This window comes from Cryptomeria japonica, chromosome 10 (assembly GCF_030272615.1).
Source record: "Cryptomeria japonica chromosome 10, Sugi_1.0, whole genome shotgun sequence".
Taxonomy (NCBI): domain Eukaryota; kingdom Viridiplantae; phylum Streptophyta; class Pinopsida; order Cupressales; family Cupressaceae; genus Cryptomeria; species Cryptomeria japonica.
Window position 1 is genome coordinate 213973245 of NC_081414.1, and position 22052 is coordinate 213995296.

General features: G+C 34.1%; 1 protein-coding gene across 1 annotated transcript in view; it reads left to right on the forward strand.

Moving 5' to 3' along the window:
- LOC131037665 (AMP deaminase) overlaps positions 1–14347 on the forward strand; it is a 92904-nt gene extending 78557 nt beyond the window's left edge. Inside the window, exons 13-19 of the mRNA XM_057969846.2 lie at positions 12221–12373; positions 12475–12528; positions 12626–12736; positions 12869–13042; positions 13172–13252; positions 13350–13448; positions 13534–14347. Coding sequence (XP_057825829.2) covers positions 12221–12373; positions 12475–12528; positions 12626–12736; positions 12869–13042; positions 13172–13252; positions 13350–13448; positions 13534–13602 — 741 coding nt within the window. The 3' untranslated portion in view covers positions 13603–14347. The remainder of the gene's footprint in view (positions 1–12220; positions 12374–12474; positions 12529–12625; positions 12737–12868; positions 13043–13171; positions 13253–13349; positions 13449–13533) is intronic.
- Positions 14348–22052: the final 7705 nt, after the last annotated feature.

Genomic DNA, 22052 nt, shown 5'->3' on the forward strand with positions numbered 1-22052 from the left:
GTACTTCAAGAATGACCTTGGTTTGTAGCTTCTTCTTCCTTAATCGATGAAGGTGTGATCTGATGAAGGTGTGATCTGTTATCTAAGGGCTTCCTTAATGAATGACGCATGAAGAACATTATGAATTTTACTTCTTTCTGGAAGTTTAAAATCATTTGTAACCTCAACTATCCTTATGATCTTCCAAGGTCCTTAAAACCGTATCTTAAGCTTTTCTGCATCACTTCCATTGAGGGAAGATTATCTGTAGGGGTGTAACCTCAAGAAAACCATGTCTCCTACCTCTAGAATTCTGTCTCTTGGTGGTGTTGAATATACATTTTTTGTTGGTTTTGGGAATATTGTAGGTTCTCTTTGGCTGCATTAATAATTTCTAAGCTCTGTTGAACCAAATCTTTACCCCCAAGAACTCTACTATTTGAAAGAATCAAATCCATGAATGAAATTGCATCATAATCATAGAGTGCTTTGAAAGGAGTCATACCTATAGACATGTGATGAGTAGAATTTAGGGATGCTCCACAAGGTGGGTTCCATTTGACCCATGGTGTTTGCAGCTCTTTAACATAATTTTTCAAATACCTTTCTATCCATTTGTTCATAATTTTTGTTTGTTCATCCATTTGCATCATAATCATAGAGTGCTTTGAAAGGAGTCATACCAATAGACATGCCATGAGTAGAATTCTAGCAATACTCCCCAAGGTGGAGCCATTTGACCCATGGTGTTCCGGCCCTGTAACATAATTTTTCAAATACGTTTTTATCCATTTGTTCATAATCTCTGTTTGTCTATGTATTTGAGGGTGACAGCTAGTGCTTGGAGTCAATTCAGATTTGTCGATCAAAATGGTTCTTGCCAAACAAGTTGATCAATCTACTGTCCTTGGCATCCACGATGTTTTTTGGCAGGTCGTGCAATCTAACTTTGCCTCTAAAGAACAAGTCAGCCATTTGTGGAGCCTTATACTTTGAAGATATAGCATGAAAATGAACATGCTTAGGGAATCTATTTACAACCACAAAGATCTTTTTACCTTGCAACAAGCCAGCTAGAGGTACATGCTCTATCTTATTCTATTGACAAACCATACACTCCCGAACATGCCTCAAAACATCGCTCTTAAGCCCTTTCAATGAAAGCGCTCTTTTACCTATGTATGTCTTGTAGTACCTTGGATGACCAACTAGTGGTGTGTCATGACATGCCCTCAAATTTGTTTTCTCTTTCATCTTTGATTTTGGGATAAGATGCACCCAGTCCTTATAAAGAATGAGCTTATCTACGACCTTATCAATTGAAATGTGTTCTTGGTATTTCAACATTATAAAAACCTTCCAATTAGCAAATATATTAATCATAGAACACAAATAAGACTTCCTAGTAAGTACACCAGCTACCACATTATTCTTTCCCTTAACATAGTGTCAATATCATAGGATTGTAGCTTACCCATTTTTGTTGTCTACATTCAAATCCTTCTAATTGAGGAATACATTCAAACTGTTATGATCCGTTTTCATCACATACTTCTCATAAACCAAATATGTATGATGGCTAGCAAATCCTTATCATAGATAGAAAAGATCTTATTTAACTCGAGTTTCTACTCTTAAATGTTATGGGGTTTCCATTTTGTATTGAAACCACCCTTGAAACATCAGACTCTAATTTAAAAAGATGTGAACAATTTGGAATAGCCAAAACAATGCATGAACTTACCTCCTCAAGCTTGTCAAAAAATCTGTGTTGAAGTGTTGCAAGAGAAGGCTTCCCATCTTCGTCAAATGTATCAGTTGGGCTGAAAGCTGTGAAAATCTTTTGACAAACATCCTATAATAGTTGCAAATTTTCACAAACCCTTTCAAATGTGACAAAGTTCTAGGTCGAGACCAATCCCTTATTGCCTTGATCTTCTCCTTGTCCATGCTAACTCCTTGGGTACTAATCTTATGTCCCAAATACAATATATCTGTCAAACGAAATACCGATTTAGATGCTTTGGTGTTGAATGAATAATAGTCTAGTAGCCCAAGCACCTAATCAATGTATTTCAAGAGGTATTCCCATGTCTTATTGTAAATCAAGATGTCATCAAATAAAATTAGCACAGATTTCCTCAATTGTAAAATACATACTTGATTCATACATGATTGAAATGTGGTAGGTGCATTAGTGAACCCAAATGGCATGGCCATAACTCAGAATTCCTAAAATGACACTTGAAAGTTGTTTTGTACACATCCTCATCTTTGACTCTTATTTGATGATATCCTAATTGTAGATCAATCTTGGAGAAGTACATTGCACCATGAAGCTCATCTATCAATTTATCGATCGTGGGTACGGGGTAGCGACTCTTGATGGTCTTCTTGTTGAGGGCTTGTAGTCAATGGACATTCTCATAGCACCATCTTTTTTTCTTGAGCAACACCATGAAAAAGCAAATGGGAGTAAAGCTAGGTCGGTTTTTGTCCCATATAACAACTCCTTAACCGCCTTCTTATGTCTCCAAGGGTAATGATAAGGTGTAGTGATGATTGGTTTTGCTGCTTACTCTAGCTCAAACACATGTTGAAAGCACCTATTTGGTGGTAAACTTGGGGGAGTTTCAATGAATGTCTTGCCATGTTTGTCCAACATGGACTGTATGTCAACATGATAAGATCTCCCATCCCTTTGATGGACTTGTATTTGTTATCAAACACTTTGTTGCCTAAGCAATTTGGCCTCTATGAAAAGTCATCTCCATCCTCTTTGCTGAAACAATATTGGGACATCGCCTCATTGCAAATGGGGACCCCCTCTTTTTGTTTCTTAGCTTAGGTGTTTTAGCTTGTCTTGTCTTGGCAATGGTTTCGTGGTTTTTGGCCTTTTGGCTTGTGAGAAGGATGGGATTGAAGTTGTCAATATTGTCAAATGCTGCAAAACCTTGTCAAATCTTGTCAATGTTGTCATAGTTGTCGGAATGCAAGGTGTTGTTGAGAATGATGATTACTTTTAGGGTGGAATTGCAAGGTCCCCCTTGCAATTCCGTCCAATATTAAACCTAACTGTTGCAATGCATAACAGGCTGGTAAAACTTCTTGCTTTGCAATTAAAGTCCTAGCATATGTTAACAAAAATTGCAAGTATGGAAATAATTATCAATTCAGGGCAATACCACTAAGCAAATGCACTCAGAATACAATTATTTCCGTCAGTGATTGCTAGCAAGAAATAAACTAGGTATTAGTCCTCTTACAAAACAATTTATGTTTCTATACAACCCTACTGGTAGCAGTTACATCATCTTGAAGATGATTTAATATCTTGTGCAGGAAGAAGGAAACTCTATATCTGAATTCCGATGAATTATTGGGGAAATAATTAGCTTGGCTGGTGTTATTGTGGTTTCTAGAACTGCTTGTTGATATGCGCATGGAATGGAAACCCTGTCTCTGATGTACACACCCCAGATCTGACGTATACACTGATCACCCAGCAGATAGAAATGGAGTGGTTGCTGATCTGCTTGTCTCTATACTCAACAATAGGTAGATTTGCTCAATTTCATGGAAAATTGTTGACACCTGAGCTAGGGTTTCAGGCATGACAACCCCCAAACTTAACTGCCTGATTAATGGATGTTGACCTCAATTTAATCATTTGATTTGGTTGCTGATTGGTTGTCATATGAGTCTGATCGCCCTAGACTGTATGGCACCTAGAAAGCATCATTGTTTAGTTCCTAAGTTGCCGGTACAGGTACAGGTACAAGACATGGGTATGCCGATACATCAATTTTTTTCCTTGTGTACGGTACGTTTGCGTACAGTATGTGTATGTGTGTGCGTGCTCGTGTGTTTATACAAAAAAAGTAAAAATTTAAAGAAATATACAGAATTTTAAAGCTAATTACATTTGATGGTATGATACTTCATCATTGATCAATGCCAAATGCCAAAATTGTAGTGATAAAGATAAATATTAAATGCCAATTGATAGTTCAGAATTTCAATATTATGTCATATGCCATATAATTTATATCAGCTGCCCTTCAAAATTGCCAAAATGAGAAAAGAGAGAGTGAAGAGAGCAGAATGATCTTTTTATTGTGGGAAATGATGCTTTTAGGGGTGTTTCATGATAGCAAGTCTTTCATATTGGAATAAAAGCACTTTCATCTTTCTAACATGTGAATAATACATAATATCATGTCAAAATTCCAGAATGAATGTCCTTTCTTGGAAATGTAGTGATGCTAAGTTATCAGTCTTGGTATTGGTTCGGTTTTGGGTTAAATGGTTGAGTTCATGGGTTTGATCAAATTCCTCCATGCAAAAACATATAAATGTAAGAAACATATATACATAGCATCATATATTGTATAATAAACAAAACCACCATAAGAATTAAAAATATTACAATGTCAATTGGTCAAACTCAAATGTCATGATATATATTATGTATTAAATCTAAAAAACAATAATGTCAAGTGTTAACAATCAACCATATGATCAAGCATCGTTATATAGATCTTCAAAAATACCATTATCAACATTCACATAAGATGATGAAGGTATAGGTATATTAGAAAACTTACAGATAGTGCCATTGTTACTGGCACTAGCATTGGCTCTCTCATACATGCTATGTAGGTTGTCTTCAACATCGAGTGCAACAAAGTGGGAAGTGAAAACATTCAAGTTAGTATGCTATGGCTTAATATGTCACTTCATTGTAGCAACTATGTTTGTGTGAAAGGAAACACAAGTTTGAATGCACGTACATTAATTTCTCTCCATTTTTGAGTGTAGTCAATTGCACTTTATTGAGTGGATGGAGGGGTATGTGCTCCAATTCCTCTTAGATGTCGATGAACTAGTAACCTATTAATACAAAATTATAGAGTTAATAATTATAAAATAAAAATAATTAAATTATGAAATATAAATGAAACTTAAAAGAATATTTTTGTAAAAGTTTGTTGTGATAAATTTTTGATTGGAAGAGGTTGTAGGTGTGTGAAGGATTGTTCATGGAAGTACTATCAATTGTGAGCATCGATCTTAAACTTGTCATGAAAAGAATCAATATTAAAGTTGGAGTGTAAAAAGTTAATGAACTCAATCCTACATGTATCTTGCATGTGAGGATCAATTAAGAGGCTACAAAGTGTTGTCTTGTATCCTTGGCTGACTTCAACATCTCTCTATGGGGCAATCCTTGTTGACACATAAAGGATCTCAACATTATAATATTTGGGACTCTGTAGTGGGGTGGTCATTTTGTTCCATCTCTCTTGAATAATTTGGTGCAGTTGTTTGAAGAAAGCTTTTTAAGATATTGTTCTTTCTCATTTATGATGGTCTTCATTTTTTCAACCATTGAGTCGATGCCATCAAACATCTTTCCCAAACAAGGCCTATTCATATTGGTATAACAGATCATACTCAATATTGACTTGATGAAACTGAGCAGATTTTAATATGATTTCACCAAATGTCATCTAGGATTATCCGCTTAATATTTTCTGCCCTTGTAGTGCTAGATTGCCTCCATATGGACCAATTTGAGCTGATATCAATATTAAAAAGTGCCTCCCAAACCTTCATAAGTCATCTCAAAACAATTTTGTTTGATGCAAAATGGATCTCAACAACTATTTGAAAATCAAATTAAAATATTAAAAGTAAAAGTTTTGCTAAAGTGAAACATATTTAATGAGGGTTAATTCTTTGCTTTGGATCTCATATCCAAGGGTTGCCAGTTCATCCCTTAGGGCAGATATTCGCATGAAGTAGGCATTGACTGATTCTCCTTTTATCATGGCTATGTGATTTATTTCTCTTTTTAAAGCCAAGGTTCTATTGGCATTAGATATCTCAAAAGCATCTTCAAGTGCTTTGAACATGTTGAAGGCTGTTTCATGTTTCCTTATGATAGGCATAATATTGTTTCTTACCCCATCAACTATGATTTTAATAGCCTTTTCATTTCCCTCTCTCCAAGTTGTTTTGTTAGGTTCAGTCTCAGGTTCTGCAGTTTCAGTCTTTACAAATGATTCGACTTTATTTTCTTTTAGAATCATTTGAATTCTGAATTTCCATGTTGAGAAGTCATCACCTCCTCCTAGTCTGTCTTCAAATCTGATAGCGCTAGCCATTGAAAGAATTGTGATGTTGAATATATGCTTGATTTGAATTTTCTGCAAAATTGAACAGCCTCGGGTTTGATTTAACTATAGCTCTGATACCATGTAAATGATGTTCAATTTACATTCAATATGCAAGTTATATTCTAGTTGATAATATCTTGTTCTATGTATTACTGATTTAAAATATAAATCTGACTATCTTCTTTTGTATGGCAGGTGAGAGGAGCATTTATTAATTTCGATGTCCTTTCTCACAAATGCCATTTGATATATATAGCAAGCTAGGTACGATCAAGCAATGCCTTGACCGGTCATGTTTTACTTGATCGTGCCCCTTTGCTAATCACAATAATAATACACGGTGTTCATTTAACAACCGATACCAATCGGTGTATGTTTACATTAATACCTAATAACAATCAGTGTATGCTTGTCTTAACACTCGATAACAATCGCTGTATGTTTATTTTGCCACCCGATATTAATCGGTGTATCACCCGATATCAATCGGTGCAAACTTATATTAACATCGATCCTAATCGGTGTTTGGTTGACCCGATAATCATTTGTTTATTATTAAATAAGTTAACCGATATAAATCGGATTGCATTGGTTAACCCGATTTAATAATCGGTGAACACAAATAATGTAACCGATATTAAATCGGGATTCTATGCTATAGAATGATAATCGACAGTGAAGCATTTGATCGAACTAATTAGATTGATCATATACAAATGAAGAATGGTTTATCAAATGAAGGATTAATAGCTTGAAGTTATTCATCATAACTATCGATAGGATAAATGATTGAATGAGAGACTTCATTTTTCTCCCATTCAATCATTTATCTTACCAAAGCTATCATGCATTAACAGTTAATTGCTAAGACCATTTGTTGCCAACATTGTGAGCGAATAGCATTGAAAGCCAATCCATTTACATAGTGAAAAAATCCAAAAACTTAAGGAAAACCTACCTCTTTTACAAGAATCTTCCTCTATGATTTTTTTGGCAACAAATAGGTTCCTACAAATGTGTAGTAATAGCAAACCAACCACTTTGGAACCTTCAAAAATCAATCTTTAACTTTACTCATGCAATGGCAAGAAAGAATGAAAGTTAAGAAAGGATAAGTGATATTTTCTTATGCATTCACAAAGAAAAATGCCTTTGTTTTGTCTTCAAAATGTCTTGGAATCAACAGTTTAGGGTTAGGGGGTGTTGTTAGGCATGTGGACAAAGTCATATGGCAAGTTAGATTATTTTTTTTCAAAAGGCAAAAACTTGATGGGTTCACCTCTGTAGGACAAGATGGGCTTGAAATATGTCAAAATTCACCTCAGGTTTGCCCAAGTTCATCTTGAGCAGACCCAAAGGGTTGGATAAGAACCTTGGATAGCCCCCATGGTGGACTGGACCCAAATCCATATTTGGGCCATTTCAGAACCAAACCAGCAAGTCTAGGGGGCTGAACTCATTACATAGTAATGAAAATTAAAGGAGTGTGCAAATGTACTTGCGGGCGCATTCAGCCTAACTATCAAAATGTGAAGTGTCATGATGGAACATGAATTGTTTCATCTTCCTTGACAATTCTTAGCCTTCATGGCTTTGAAACATTACGTGTAAATCTGTAGATAGAGAGTTGTACTTGCCATCAAATATCAACAAATAGATGTAGCTACTAAACAATAAAGTATAAATTCTCTGTTTCATTATCTTACTACTGAGTTGTCTGTTATACAGGAACAGATATTTGATAGTATGATACTTTCATCATTGATCAATGCCAAATGCCAAAATGGTAGTAATAAAGATAAATATTAAATGCCAATTGATTCTTCAGAATTTCAATATAATGTCATATGCCATATAATATATATCATATATGTCTAGGGTAATGATTAAAATGAAAATCATTACAGTTACAAAATTGAAATAAATGCAATGAAAAATAATAATTGTCTACAATCTTCATTAATCATCAAAAAGATTTAGATCAAGACCATCGTTCACTTCAAGTTCAATATCATTTGAACCACAAGTAAATGCAGTGCCACTCCCACTAGGTGCATCATATGTAAGTGTCTTATCATCATCATCTATAGTGACTCCAGCAAACTCTTCAATAGGTGCATCCAAGTTGGTACATGCAGGAGCTATGTCCCAGTCGTTGACCCTTCTTTGTAGTGTTCATGCTTATAACTAGTTACACGTCAATGAGTGGATAAAGGAGCATGCACTCCAATACCGTTCAGCGGAAGAACAACTTGCAACCTATTGAAATTGGAAAGAAAGCCAACACAAATTAAAAATAGAAAATGCAAAATAAATTGAAGAATGGTAAGTACTAAAGTCTACAATACAAATATTAAAAATAAAAAAACTTGTGATAGAATCTTGATTGCAAGAGGTTGGAGGAACAAATCTCCATGGAGGTACTGCCATGTACGAGCATCTACAATGTGTTGGTCTTGAAGAGAAGAGCACAAATACTATGATCTCGTCCTGAGATGAACAAGTGAAACTCTTTCCTAACATGTTCCATCATTTCAGATCTGAGAAGAGTCCTTTGAATGCCTGCGTGTACCCATTAGCAACTAACTATTTCTATATGGTGGAGTTCTTCATAGCAAAGCAAGTACCTATGAGTTATAGTATTTGGGAGATAATGCATATGCAAGGATGTAGTGTGTACATCTTGTTCTAGTGACAATGAATGATTTTTTTCACACTTTGGAAAAATGTTTCTTTGGGGTCATTCTCTTTTCGTGATACTAATATATGTTTCCCCAAAATATGGTCGATCTATATCAGCAAACCTGATCATACTCATGATAGGCTTGGTAAAATTCAAGACATATTCAATGTGAGCCCACAAATCATCGTCTAGGATCAATGACTTTTTTGGGCCCTCTCTAAATATGATTGCTTCCAAATACTCCATTGGTTGCTAATCACCATGGCACGCAATGCCTCTCACACCTTTAAGTTGTCGAAAGATGATCGTGTGTGATGCAAATCGGGTCTCAACAATCAAGGATCATGTAAAAAGTATGTTAATTAAAACATTAAAATATATGACAGGTCCTAAATCAGGACTCGGGCTTGGAGGAAAGGCAAAGAAGGAGATGAAAATGTAGGTCTGTGGATGGTGTGAGCAAAATCTAAACATGCATTGAAAGTTGGAGCGCCACGGTGAGGTCTAGGCGAGGACGAAATTGTATGTGGATACAATTTACAACACTGTAATGTTGATTTCCCCAAGTTGAAAGGAAGGCCATTGGCATAAATGCAACATGCGACATTTTCCTCTACAATGTCTATTATATTATTTCATTTTGAAATGCCTTGTCCAATGGGCCTCTTTTGCGGGAAGGAGTGAGATCTTCTTGTTGGATACAGGGTGTCTCCAAGGAAGGATGTTGGAAGGCCATCACTGAATGAGAATCTGTAGGTAAATAAAATGATTTTTTTCTTTGTTAAAGGATGAGATATCAGTTTTGCTCTTTGAGTCGCAGCATCATTTTCTTCTCGTTCTCTAATGTATGCCATGATTTTTTCATTTGACAATCCATTCCCAGATGACCCTTCACATACTCTAACCCTTTTCTCACTTTTTCTACAGAAGTGATCTTTCACTCTATAATACGAGCTCTTAAAGTTGGTTTTTAACTCATTACAATTCCAAAGGAATGCCTCACCTCTTGGAAGTTGTATATTTCCATAAAAAAGATTCTCAATCAATTTAAAAAAATTTGTTCGCATCAACACCCATTGAACTTGAACTATTGACCATTCTTGCAATTTGATTTTTGCTGTTATGAGAAATTATTTAATTTTATTAAAAATAAAATAAAATAAATGCGAGGTGACAATATGTACAAACTAACGAAAGCTCAAAACAAAGATTAAAAAGCATTCTAACAAATAGTGAAACCTGTTTCTTTATTTCTAAAAAAAATAAATTAAAAACTAAAATTGAAAAAATCATCAAAAACTTGAATTTTTTTGTTGAAAGACTAATGAATAGGATAAAATGTTTGCCTTAGATGATTAAACCTCCTTTGTGCAAGCTATCTTTGCTCCTTTGCCACTCCTCAATTGATCACCTTTGAAAAAAACCAACTGCCCTTCAAAAATGCCAAAATGAGAAAAGAGAGTGAAAAGAGCAAAAAGAGCAAAATGATGTTTGTATTGGGTGAAATGATGCTTTTAGGGTTTTTACTTGTAAAAATATGTAAAAATATAATTTTTTTTACTTTCTGGTGCTGAGCGCCATTGGGTACTCACGGGTACACCCAGGAATGCCCAGGGAGTGCTCTGGATTCCATGTGCAATTCAATATATGTGACAGCAAGTAACAAGCTGCTAAAAACTTATTAAAAAAAGAGGAATTGTTTCACTTAAACTATTTCTATGATGAGTACCACTGAGATGAACAAATTAATCTGGTGAGAATAATGGACAAGTCATCATCATTTTTAATGAGGACTATCAGGATGATACACTCCAACAATACTAAGTTGCTGCACAGGATTCTGAAAATACTAAATAGCAATGACTCTGATCAGCAAGGTTAAGTTCAATGCTAGCTTTGCTTTTACACCAAGTCTGCATATTTTCCATCTCACATTTCCCCTTCTAGATTCACTGCACACCATTTCCCTCTCTTCTAAGTCAAATTGCAAATAGAACTATCTTCCATTTACATCTCCTGAAGGATGAACCTCAATGCAGTATTTTTGATAAATCCTTAATTGCAGAAATAATATCAGTACAGCTTTTAATGACAAAATCCCAAACCTAGAAATTCATGCTTTTTTGAAACTATAATCCATCTAGACTTATCTGATATAAATTGTACACTTAATGCCGTCATGGAGACCATGGGGATACAACAAAAGATGCAAAATTTTAAAACAAATAGATCTGCAGTTTACTGCAGCAAAATCTTTAAGCTAATAAAGATAACCAGTGTGCCTTCCTCCTATGTATCAGCATGTAGGGAAGAGGGTTGGGCCATTCTGCGAACACGTTTACCACAATATTCTTAACAGAACATATACTTTTCGAATAACCCTCAGTACTGAAAGGATGTGGATGGATGATTCTTTTGTCAACCAACAGATTCAGCAACTTTAGAACCCCGAAGACATAGCCCATCCGTGAACTTCAGTATAATGAACTTAGCCTTCTGATCAATGGAGAACACATCTAAGCAGCCATGGTGAAGGTCAATTTGGCTGGTCTTGGAGCTCTGAAGGCCATCCACTCATTATTCCAGGAAACAATTTTGCAATGCTGCTAGCCTTAACAATTAAGGGTAAATCTTTCTCTTCTTGAATTCCTTTTTGGTGCTGGCTTATTTATCTCTTCTGGCTTTGGCCAATGCCATCTTGGTTGCTTTTCACCAGCCTTACATGTATTCCATACAAATAATCTTGGTAAGTGTTTGTAATGGATTGAAGATGTGAGTATCTTTCTACACCCTCATTTGGGCCTTTGTAAGCATCTTTAGGACTTGACTGCAACTGTGTATGTGAGAGAGAGATAGTTCCCACCATGGTATTTGCCCATCTCCAGAATGTGTCAATATTATTGCAGAGAGAGAGAGAGAGAGACCCACCACGGTATTTTCTCGTCTCCATAATGTACCAATATTATTAATGCATTCGGCAGGGAACAAGCAGAGATAGAGAGCTCCACAATGGCCAATATTATTAATACATTCAGCAGGGAACGAGAGAGAGGGAGCAACACATTGCCATCCAATAGACTTAGCATAGGTAAAATGGTACTAAATTGTGATGTTCCACTGGATTATAATGAATACTGGGGTTGGCATTTATTAAGCTAATTTATTTGCTGGTTCATTCTTTTCTCACTGTCGAAAATTCTTTTTTTCTGTATAGTAAAGGGTTGTCTGATTGAAGATCATCTCTTTTTTTTAAAGAAACCATCTTTTTCTATCTGATTAAAAATGTCATTGTTTATTTGAAATTTTGAAGGGAAAAAGAAAGCTTCTGTATTAGCCGTCTGAATTTTATCCTTTCTAAAATGGTTGTGTTTTCTAGGTAGTTGGCTTTGATATGGTTGATGATGAAAGCAAACCTGAAAGGCGACCAACGAAGCACATGCCGACACCTGCTCAATGGACAAATGCATTTAATCCTGCCTTTTCATATTATGCTTACTATTGTTATGCAAATTTGTACACACTAAACAAGGTAACGTGCTATCTGCAATATTGTATATAATGGGATTTATTTATCAGCAGTCGTTTAAATAGAAGCACATCTAACTTGATATTCTATGTTGCATTAAACAGCTTCGCGAATCTAAGGGAATGACAACAATTAGATTTCGTCCCCACTGTGGCGAGGTATTTTAATCAGTCAGTTCTGTAGTGTTTTGATGTATATGCTATACACATATCTGAAGCGCTAAGCTGACTTCAACTTTTTTCTCTTATTTTACAGGCTGGTGATATTGATCACTTGGCTGCAACATTCCTGGTGTCTCATAATATTGCCCATGGAAATAATCTTAGGAAGTCACCTGGTTTGCAGTATTTATATTATCTTGCTCAGGTAATAGACCAATGATTTGCTCTAAGTCTTTTCTTTCATGAAAAATAATAATGTTTAGTGGGTAGGGAGTATTTAGTAAAGCAATCATGTTGCTTGTGATTCTGATGAAGTCAATGTTTTTTCTCTGTCAAGATTGGTTTAGCCATGTCTCCCTTAAGCAATAACTCGCTGTTTCTGGATTACCATCGAAACCCTTTCCCCATGTTTTTTGCTCGTGGTCTCAATGTATCACTTTCAACAGATGACCCGTTACAAATTCATTTAACAAAAGAGCCTCTTGTAGAGGAATACAGTGTTGCAGCTCAGGTATATCTAATCTCAGTGTGTTCATGTTTATGCTGGATTTAATGAAAAGGATAGGCTGTAGCTTTAGCCTTGGATTGTGGTATGTGATATATTCTAAAGCGGTCCCATGAAAAATGAAATTCTTCACAGGTATGGAAGCTTAGTGCTTGCGATCTTTGTGAAATAGCTCGTAATTCTGTCTACCAGTCTGGATTCTCTCATGCTTGCAAGGTATGCGAAAAGAAATATATTCTAACTGGTGTAGCTCTTAGTTCTATTAGTTCCTGAAGTATTTTGGAAAGTTGGTAATGGCTTCTCTTGTTGTCAGTCCCATTGGGTAGGAAGCTCGTATTTCTTAAGAGGGCCTGAAGGCAATGACATACATAGGACAAATGTACCTCATTTGCGAGTTGAATTTCGCCATGAGGTATAAGTCTCAAACCTTTATTAAAATGAAAGTGTTCTATATATTTATCTTTTTGATTTATAGAACAAAACCTGGCTCTTTGCAGGTTTGGAAAGAGGAGATGCAATTTGTATACCTTGGACAAGCCAAAACTCCTAGAGAAATTTATCCATAAATTTACATCGTAATTGGAGTCAACATACCTTTCCCAAGCATCCAAGCTAACTAAAGAGCCCACTGACAAAGTACCATGATAAAGGTATTCATATGCTGGGGTATGGGGATGTCACATACAAACTTCTTGGACTTTGATGCCAGCATATGTAATGTGAGATGCATATCCCTGTGGGTCAGTTATCAATAAGTGATCAATTTCTTCAAAAAAGAGGTGGAGAGGTTGTCACTCCTACATTTGTCCTTGATAAACTGCAGTAGACATTTTCTTTCAGGCTTGTTTATGCCATTTTGTTGATTTCCAGATTTGATTCAAGCAACTTCAAATTCGCAATCCTTGCAAAGGATTTTGCAATTTTTCAGGAAGTAGTTACTTTCATTGTACAGACTTACAGGTGTATCGTGAGAATAGATAATGTAAGGTACCAAAAAGTCTCCATTGGTTTATTATGCAACTTTTGCATACACACTCTCACAAAATCAACTGGTAAATAATGGTCATACGGAGCCTAGGCTGCAAACCATCTCCAGAGAAATACTTCAAACCAACACTGAAATAGTCATCTAAAGGTGCTCACGATTCTAATTCGCCAGTTAACTTAAAAGAAAATGCTTCCAAAGTTCAGGACAGGTGCCGATTTTGGAATCTTGATCAATAGTCTAATTCTATTTCTGTCTATTTGGCCACATGTTAAAAGTTTTGCAAATAAAGCTACTAGACTTTGGTGCTGCCATATGCATCAGCAGATATCTTCCTAACCAAAAATTTTACTGATGTCCATAAATGACTAAATTTGGTCAATGAGTTTCAGAAAAAAAACATTCATCTCTTCAGAGAAGAATTGGGATAAAATTATCCTGGGTTATTTAGAAGTAACTAAATATTAACATTAATGGTAATTTTTCAAGGAAAATATAGAGCATTCAAACCACAAAACATGAAAACTACATAAAATTACAAAGTCTTTTCGGGGAAGGGTCTTTTGATGAATGTAGAGGGCGAGCAAGAAATGTTTGTGCATGTGCCTTCATGGCTTAGGCACATAAGGGAAGGCCTTTGGCACTGAAACAAAACATATCCACTCTGCTTATACTGGCACAAAGATAGCTACAGTGCATTTAGTATATACAAATAAGTCAATTGCATTTATTTGCACCTACTTATGTGGGTCGATTTGTATTTATGTAACACTTAATGCTTTCGATGTATATGGTGGATTCAACATGACGTACTTTTACACATTTACATCAAAAAATGTTTTAAGTAGCTGAACTAAAGCTTGGTTTGTTATCTTATGGTTAAGAGTGTGCACATGGTAGGTGTAATGTGGACTTTTTGTTAATGGACAATGACCCGTGTGTTCACATTGTCTTACTAATATAAATAGTAGACATAAGCATAAGTAGTGAACCTTTTAGAGCATGGCGAGCTTATGCCAAGCTCAGCATATATGGTTACAGGAGGATTATTCTTGGCTACAATAGAATTGTCATCTGCCTCGTTGTCTATCGAGAAAAGTATTTGGGCATAGGTGCCACAAGGTAATTGTGTCAATTTCAACATAGTATTAGAGCACGCCCAATTTTCATGCTTGATATGTTTAATACGAGTCTTCTAACATGATGTTATCTTGTCAAATTATTGGAACACTAAAATAATTGAAAGGATTTGTGTTATCATCTTAAATTGTTTGAAGGATAAGTATACCATCCAAAACCTGATTTGTGTTCACTTAAAGGAGGTACGGTGACTTCAAAACAACTCCTTTTTGGATCATTTAGATCTAAAATCTTTTAGTGTAAAATGGGGAGAAGTCTTAAGAAGTAAAAAAAAAAAAAAAATTGTGTTGGTTTTTAAGAGCCATTTTAAAGGAATTTTTTCTTTCTTTTAAATAATAAAATTTAAAAGTTTATTATTATATTTAAATTTAAAAAAAAAAATGTTATGTAGCAACTAGTTTCATGTTCATGTTTTGATAACGTAGTTGATGCATTCAACAATTATTTTTTAATTTTGTTTGGTTTTGAAAAGATTGAGCAAGGAAACGTTAAGCATTAGCTAAGTTCCAGTTAATAACAATTTGAGTTATACAAAACTATATTATATACTTTTTACTTGATAACAATGAAAGTTGAAATATATCAAAATGGAATTGAGAAATATTTGAATGTATGCGAGTTAATAAGAAATTATATATTAAAAAAATTATATAATTTTTCTGTGGTAAAATGTAGTCAAAGGGAATAAGAAAACATTCAATATTATAATTAAAGTAAATCTTTATCTTCTTTAAGATAATTATGTATTAAAAAACCTTTAATTTTAATAATTCAAGTTATACAAAATTATATTATATATTTTTTACTTATAACAAAAGTCAATTTTTTTCATCAAAGTTGAAATATATCAAAATGGAATTGACTATTATTTAAATATATGTGCTTTAATAAGAAATTATATATTAAAAATATATATATATAATTTTTCTATGGTAAAATGTATTCAAAGGGAATAAGAAATCATTCAATATTATAATTAAAGTAAATCTTTATCTTCATTAAGATAATTATGCATAAAAAAGCTTAAATTTTAGTATTCAAAAAATATTATAATTACAATAAATTATTTGATTTGTGTTCTTTGTGTATAGCATATATTAATGAAGTGGAGAAAAATTATCATGAAGTTTTTGTCTTGTAGTCACTAGGAAGCAAGAAGTTTCCATCTTGCAAGGGGTGGGAGATAAAGAATCACTAGTTCAAAGAAATTTTTCAATAAAAATTTAAGAGTATCTAATTTAGATACATTGAACATGGACATAATTTGTTCTCTTTGTTTGTATTTAACCTAAAAGTATTATCATTAAAGTTGTCTGATCTCATTGCATTAGGTGTAATTATAAATTAAAATAGTTGTGTGATTATAAATAGTTTTGTAATCGAGTTGTGTGGTTATTTGTTTAATTAAAATGTAATTTTTTTTTTTTTGATCGATAAAAGACCGTAGCCAACATTTTATTATTTTTATAGCCAATAAATTTTTAATTAACATATTTTAAAATTTGGAACTACAAAATTGAGATAGAACATGTTCATTTTAGATCAAAAGATGAAATGAGAAATGGAAGAAGAAAGTATGTTTGTTTTGTCAATTAAAAAAGTTGTAGATGATAGAGAAGAAGATAGGAAAAGGTTTTGGAGTCGCCAAGTTCAAATTTTGAAACTTTGTCATAATAGATAGCTCATGAACAACAACACACCTAACCATGTCTATGTGCTAGCATGTTTGTTTTGTCAATTAAAAAAGTTGTAGATGATAGAGAAGAAGATAGAAAAGGTTTTGGAGTCACCAAGTTCAAATTTTGAAACTTTGTCATAATAGACAACTCATGAACAACAACACACCTAACCATGTCTATGTGCTAGCATGTTGGTGTCCTAATGTGAGTGATAATGTCTCTAAAATTGGTTGACCCAACTTCAAACTTGACATGTTAAAGGGTGCTTATTGCTTGTTTCAAGGATCTACATCCAATTGGTTAAACTTGTAAAAATGCACTTGTCAAGGAATCCCAATTTGGTGCATAGATGCTTGGTTGTGCTTGTGGTCCTTTTCTATTGTTTAATTCTTGTTCATTTCCTTGGTGATCTTTTGTTTTAGACACTTTTTCCTTATTTATCTGTTTTGGTTATATTAGGGTTTGTGAGAGAAAAAAAGAAGTATGTGGGTACCAGAAGGATATTTTAATTTTGGACACCATTGGGTGTGCATTGTGTAGTGTTATCCATGAGCATTGGAGTTTGGCACACAAGTGTCTAGGATGTGAGAATGGTCAAAAAAGGGGTATGTGAAGATGAAAAAGTGACATGGGCCCAATTTTGGAGTGAGGAATAAGTTGAAGTGTAAACTTGTCGTCTAAAGCATCAACAATAATCACAAGTCATGTTTAGAAAGGAGGGCACTAATGCAAAACTAGGGGAATATTGTCATGTATGCACTTTTTATCTTTACAATTTTCTTCCACTTTAGCATAAATGTGATCTACAATGAATTAGAATTGTTAAAAATAGGAGGATATTAAGAAAGGTCATTAATGAGTTTTGCTTGATGACACGTCTTATATCTAGTTCAAAAACCAAATCTAATGTGAAGTCATATAGAAAGATGCAACTAATACAATAAGCCTTAATCTTCTAATGCACAAGTTGCCAAAGTTGTGACAAAAGCATCACCATCATCTTGAGAGGACTTGTTAGAATCAAAATTAGAGATATTATTTTCTCCTGTTCACACTCTTTTTGAAAATCTCTTATTTTGTCACAATTCCAAATCTTCACCTTCGACATTACAAGAGACTTCGATCTCTCATGGGATTTGGATCTATACTTTTCTTACTCGTTATCATTTTTCTTGCATGTCTCCTTCAATCTACCTTGAACTATAAGAGGCTCCTAAACCATTTCAATGAACAATCTTTGCCTCTCTTTGGAGAACAATGACACAACCACCTTATCCATCTTAAACTTGATGGTGGTAGTCCCAGTGGCAATCACAAGATGGTCCCATGAGTTTGATAAAGAAAAAAGAAATGTCCTCAATATTAACACCAATATAACTTAACTAGACAACAAGCATATTAAACACATTGATATGATCAACTATAAATCCTCCTTCCATACTTAGAGATTCCAACTTCCTCAAGAATAAATTATTTACCATAGATTTAGTTTGATATATTTTTCAAATGTTTCCTATAATTTTGTTGAGTCATGTTGATAAGTTTGGTACCAAATATTGCAACCCATAGGTCTTGATTTATGAGCATGTCTTCCATATTAAGTTTTTGCAACTCAAAATTGTCACCATTAAACTTCTCCATCTTTATCCTTTTAGTTGTGTTAGCTATGTACTTCATGCAACAAGGTCACAAAATGCTTTACAACAAGCTTCCACTCAAATGAGATTAGCTAAAAAAATCCACCTATTAATTGTTGGTGTAGATAGAGTCATTTGATATCTTGTTAATTGTTAACTATTCTAGTCGGTGACCTATTCACATTAGCTTAGGTTTACATAGTGGTTATTTAGTGATTTGTCTAATCTCATATGATCGAGACATGTGTTCTCACTTAGTCAGACACCTCTTTTATGCACATTTGCCACTTGTTCATACACTTGTTAAATGTTTTGATGTGTCACCTATCTATGTAGGGTTAGTTACTCATGTTTTGCTACCTTTTCACTTCACTTGCTTTTCTATATAACTATGTCTTCTATGTACATACATTTATGTCTTGCATAATACTATTTCAAATTATTGTGTGCTCATTGTTTGTGGAAGCTTGGTTTCTTTGCTTTTAGATCTTAATAAACCTAACATTAATGGAACCAAATTGACAGGCTCTAATACCAATTGAAAGAAAGAAAGGGACATTTTCTCAAGAGATGTATACTTTGTGGTCACTCCAATCTAATAAACATAACATTGGGATTGATTATTCCTTTGCCTATTCCTACTTGTCCTCCGGAAAACAATTGCATGGATTTGGTTAGTGACTTTCCATTGACTTTTTACCAACATGATTGTGTTCTCTTATGTGACTTTGTTTGATGATCCTTTGTTTTTTTTTTGTTTTTTTTATAGGTAATGGGCCGAAGCCGATAAGGTGTACATACCCTACCCCCTTGTGGGAGTTGAACTTGTGACCTCTCTTTCAAGAGCACAAGTTCTCCACCACTAGGCCAACTCAAGTTGTACAAGATGATCCTTTGTTTTACCAACTAACATTGTTTCTTATTGTGACACACATTTTGTGGGCTATTTCTAAAAATATTTGTAGAATATTTTGAGAGTTTACCTTAACTTCACATATTTTATCCTTAATTAAATGTTTAGATAGATGTTGTGAGCCAAAATCTTATATAAAGTTCAAGAATTTATCACAATCGTTCTCTCACCAAGTAGGATTTGAGCCTAACCCACATTGAGCACACATACAATTGAGCAACTCACTCATATAGAGGGCACACACCCTTTGAGGTATATCTTGGTCTTTAACATTTGATTCCATATGAGTTGCCCTTATCTTTACCCTCTCTATTCACCATGCATATTCAAAAAGAGCAAGATAAGACGTAAAAGTTCATCCAACATGTGTAGAAGCTTTAGTTCAAAACACTTCATATTCTTCAAAAGACTAAAGAAAAAACAAAAACAACTTATGGATTGTCATCGTGTTCCTCATAATTTTGAAGCTGGGGATAAAGCTTGGTTATACTTGGACAAATGTCATTTCCGGGAGATTGCACACAGTAAGGTCAAGCCACTTCATTGTGGGTTTTATACTATTCTTCAAATTGTGCTCAACAATGTTTTTTGACTTGATCTTCTAGTGTAATTCGACATCCATGATGTTGTTAATGTTGATCTTCTCAAGCACTATTATGAGTCAACACTAGAGACTAAGCTTCCCATCAACTATCTTGTAGATGTTGTTCTTGATTTTTTTGGTTTCACTTGAGTTTGACTAAGTTTTTGACACAAAAGCTCATTAGACTTAAATGGTTCTACCACTTCCTACTTTGTTACCAAGCAAGGTCAACTTCTATAGCAAGCTCATTGAATCTCTCACCATCAACTATCTATAATTTTTCTTCTTTGTTGAGCGCATTGGAGTTTAATGCCAATATTGGTTATAGTATAGGATTATTATTCTATTATTTAATCAGTTTGTCTTATGTTATCTTATGTAAAACATAAATGTCAAAAGTTGGAAGTCAAATTCCCATTTCCTAGTTGTTAGGAGGTTAGCATAAATTATTATGATGCCATTTTGTTTGTTAATTGGTTTTTGTTTTCTATCACATGTTGAGATTTGAAAGATATCCCAAATCATTCGGTTATGAAATCTAATATGCATATATTTTTATCATTTTTTTGTATGTAGAGCACATTGGAATGTAAGTTACAATTTTTATATGTAGAGATTAATGTCTCCTTTGTGTGAAATAGTCTCTGACTACTAATTGACTTGTTTTCATATTAGGGATCCACAAACTTTCATTGTATTAAAGGATCAAATTTCGGTGCCTATTGAAAAACAAGTCTTTTCCATCTAGATTTCACGACCTTTACACATCATATTGTCTCATTCTTTTGTGTTTTAACATCACAACATAAAAGAATCCTTTTGAAGGCATTTTGTTGTTAGGTTATCTCCTTATTTTTCTTTTACCCACCTTTTAGTTCTTTTTCTCATAGGTCAAATTCTATAGAATTTTCCCATTAATGCCTCCTCCATTGCTTCCTTTGTTGAATTACTAATTTTTGATGTAGATTCATTTTTTGGGTATTTCACTAGATTTGTATTCCACTCCTTGTTGTCACCTCTATTTTTGTTTCTTAAAAAAACAGCTCTTTGATTTTGGCTTCTCTTGTGCAAAAGCTACATTGTGGTCCTACGTATATCTTGTTCTCCTAAAATGTTCATCTTCTTTTCTTCTTATCTGTTGCATATACAAAAATCCATTAGTGAATCTTTGAAATCCTTCTCTATTCTTATTATTTTACTCTTTTGTTATCAGATGCCCTTTGTCACACATTTTTGCCTTCAATCATGAACCACAATTACTTGATTTATATAACATATAAATGTGCAAATAAGAGAACTAGTAATCAAATATTTGTATGTAAGAAGTTGTAACAAAAGAAATGAATAGTTACAATCAAAAGTAATAATAGACTCTCTCCATATGATCATCTTTCAATTCCTTCTTTAGAATCCACAACAAAATACAATCCCTATAGAATACAATTAAATATTAAAAAAAATGATATACCTTTTCTAACAATAAAGAATGGAGGTGGAAGAGGAGCAAAGCATGGAGATACCTTTTCCCCATCCTCCTTGCTCCTTGCCTAATTAGTAAATGGGCTATCAACAGATGCAAGCTCTTCTTATAACCAACCATAAGGATTATCATGGTTTCTAATAGATGCCCTAGATTCAATGACAGTATAATCTTCCACCAACAAAAAACCTAATTTAGGGGAAAAAAAAACTTTTTTAGTTTGTTATTATTATTACGTGCTTTAAATCATAAGAGGGGTCCTTTCTCTAAACTTTTAAAGTTGCTAACCTTCTTCACTCTATGAGGTAAGTTTATAAAGTGTATCCATAACCATGCGATCTTTGACCTCCGTTTTAAACCAACCATATTGTTTATGACCATTGGATGAGTTGATTGGGAGTTCCCTTCCCACCATGGATATGACGTAATTGCATTGGGGGTACATGCCACAATTTGCACCCCTTAACCAATGATTTTGCCTTCTCTCCTCTCTTTAATGATGTGATCAAATCATCATTTCTTGGACACCCCCACATTGCTTGCCACATAATGGGGGTATTCAATGTTGCTCACTTTTGATGAGACTAATACACATGATC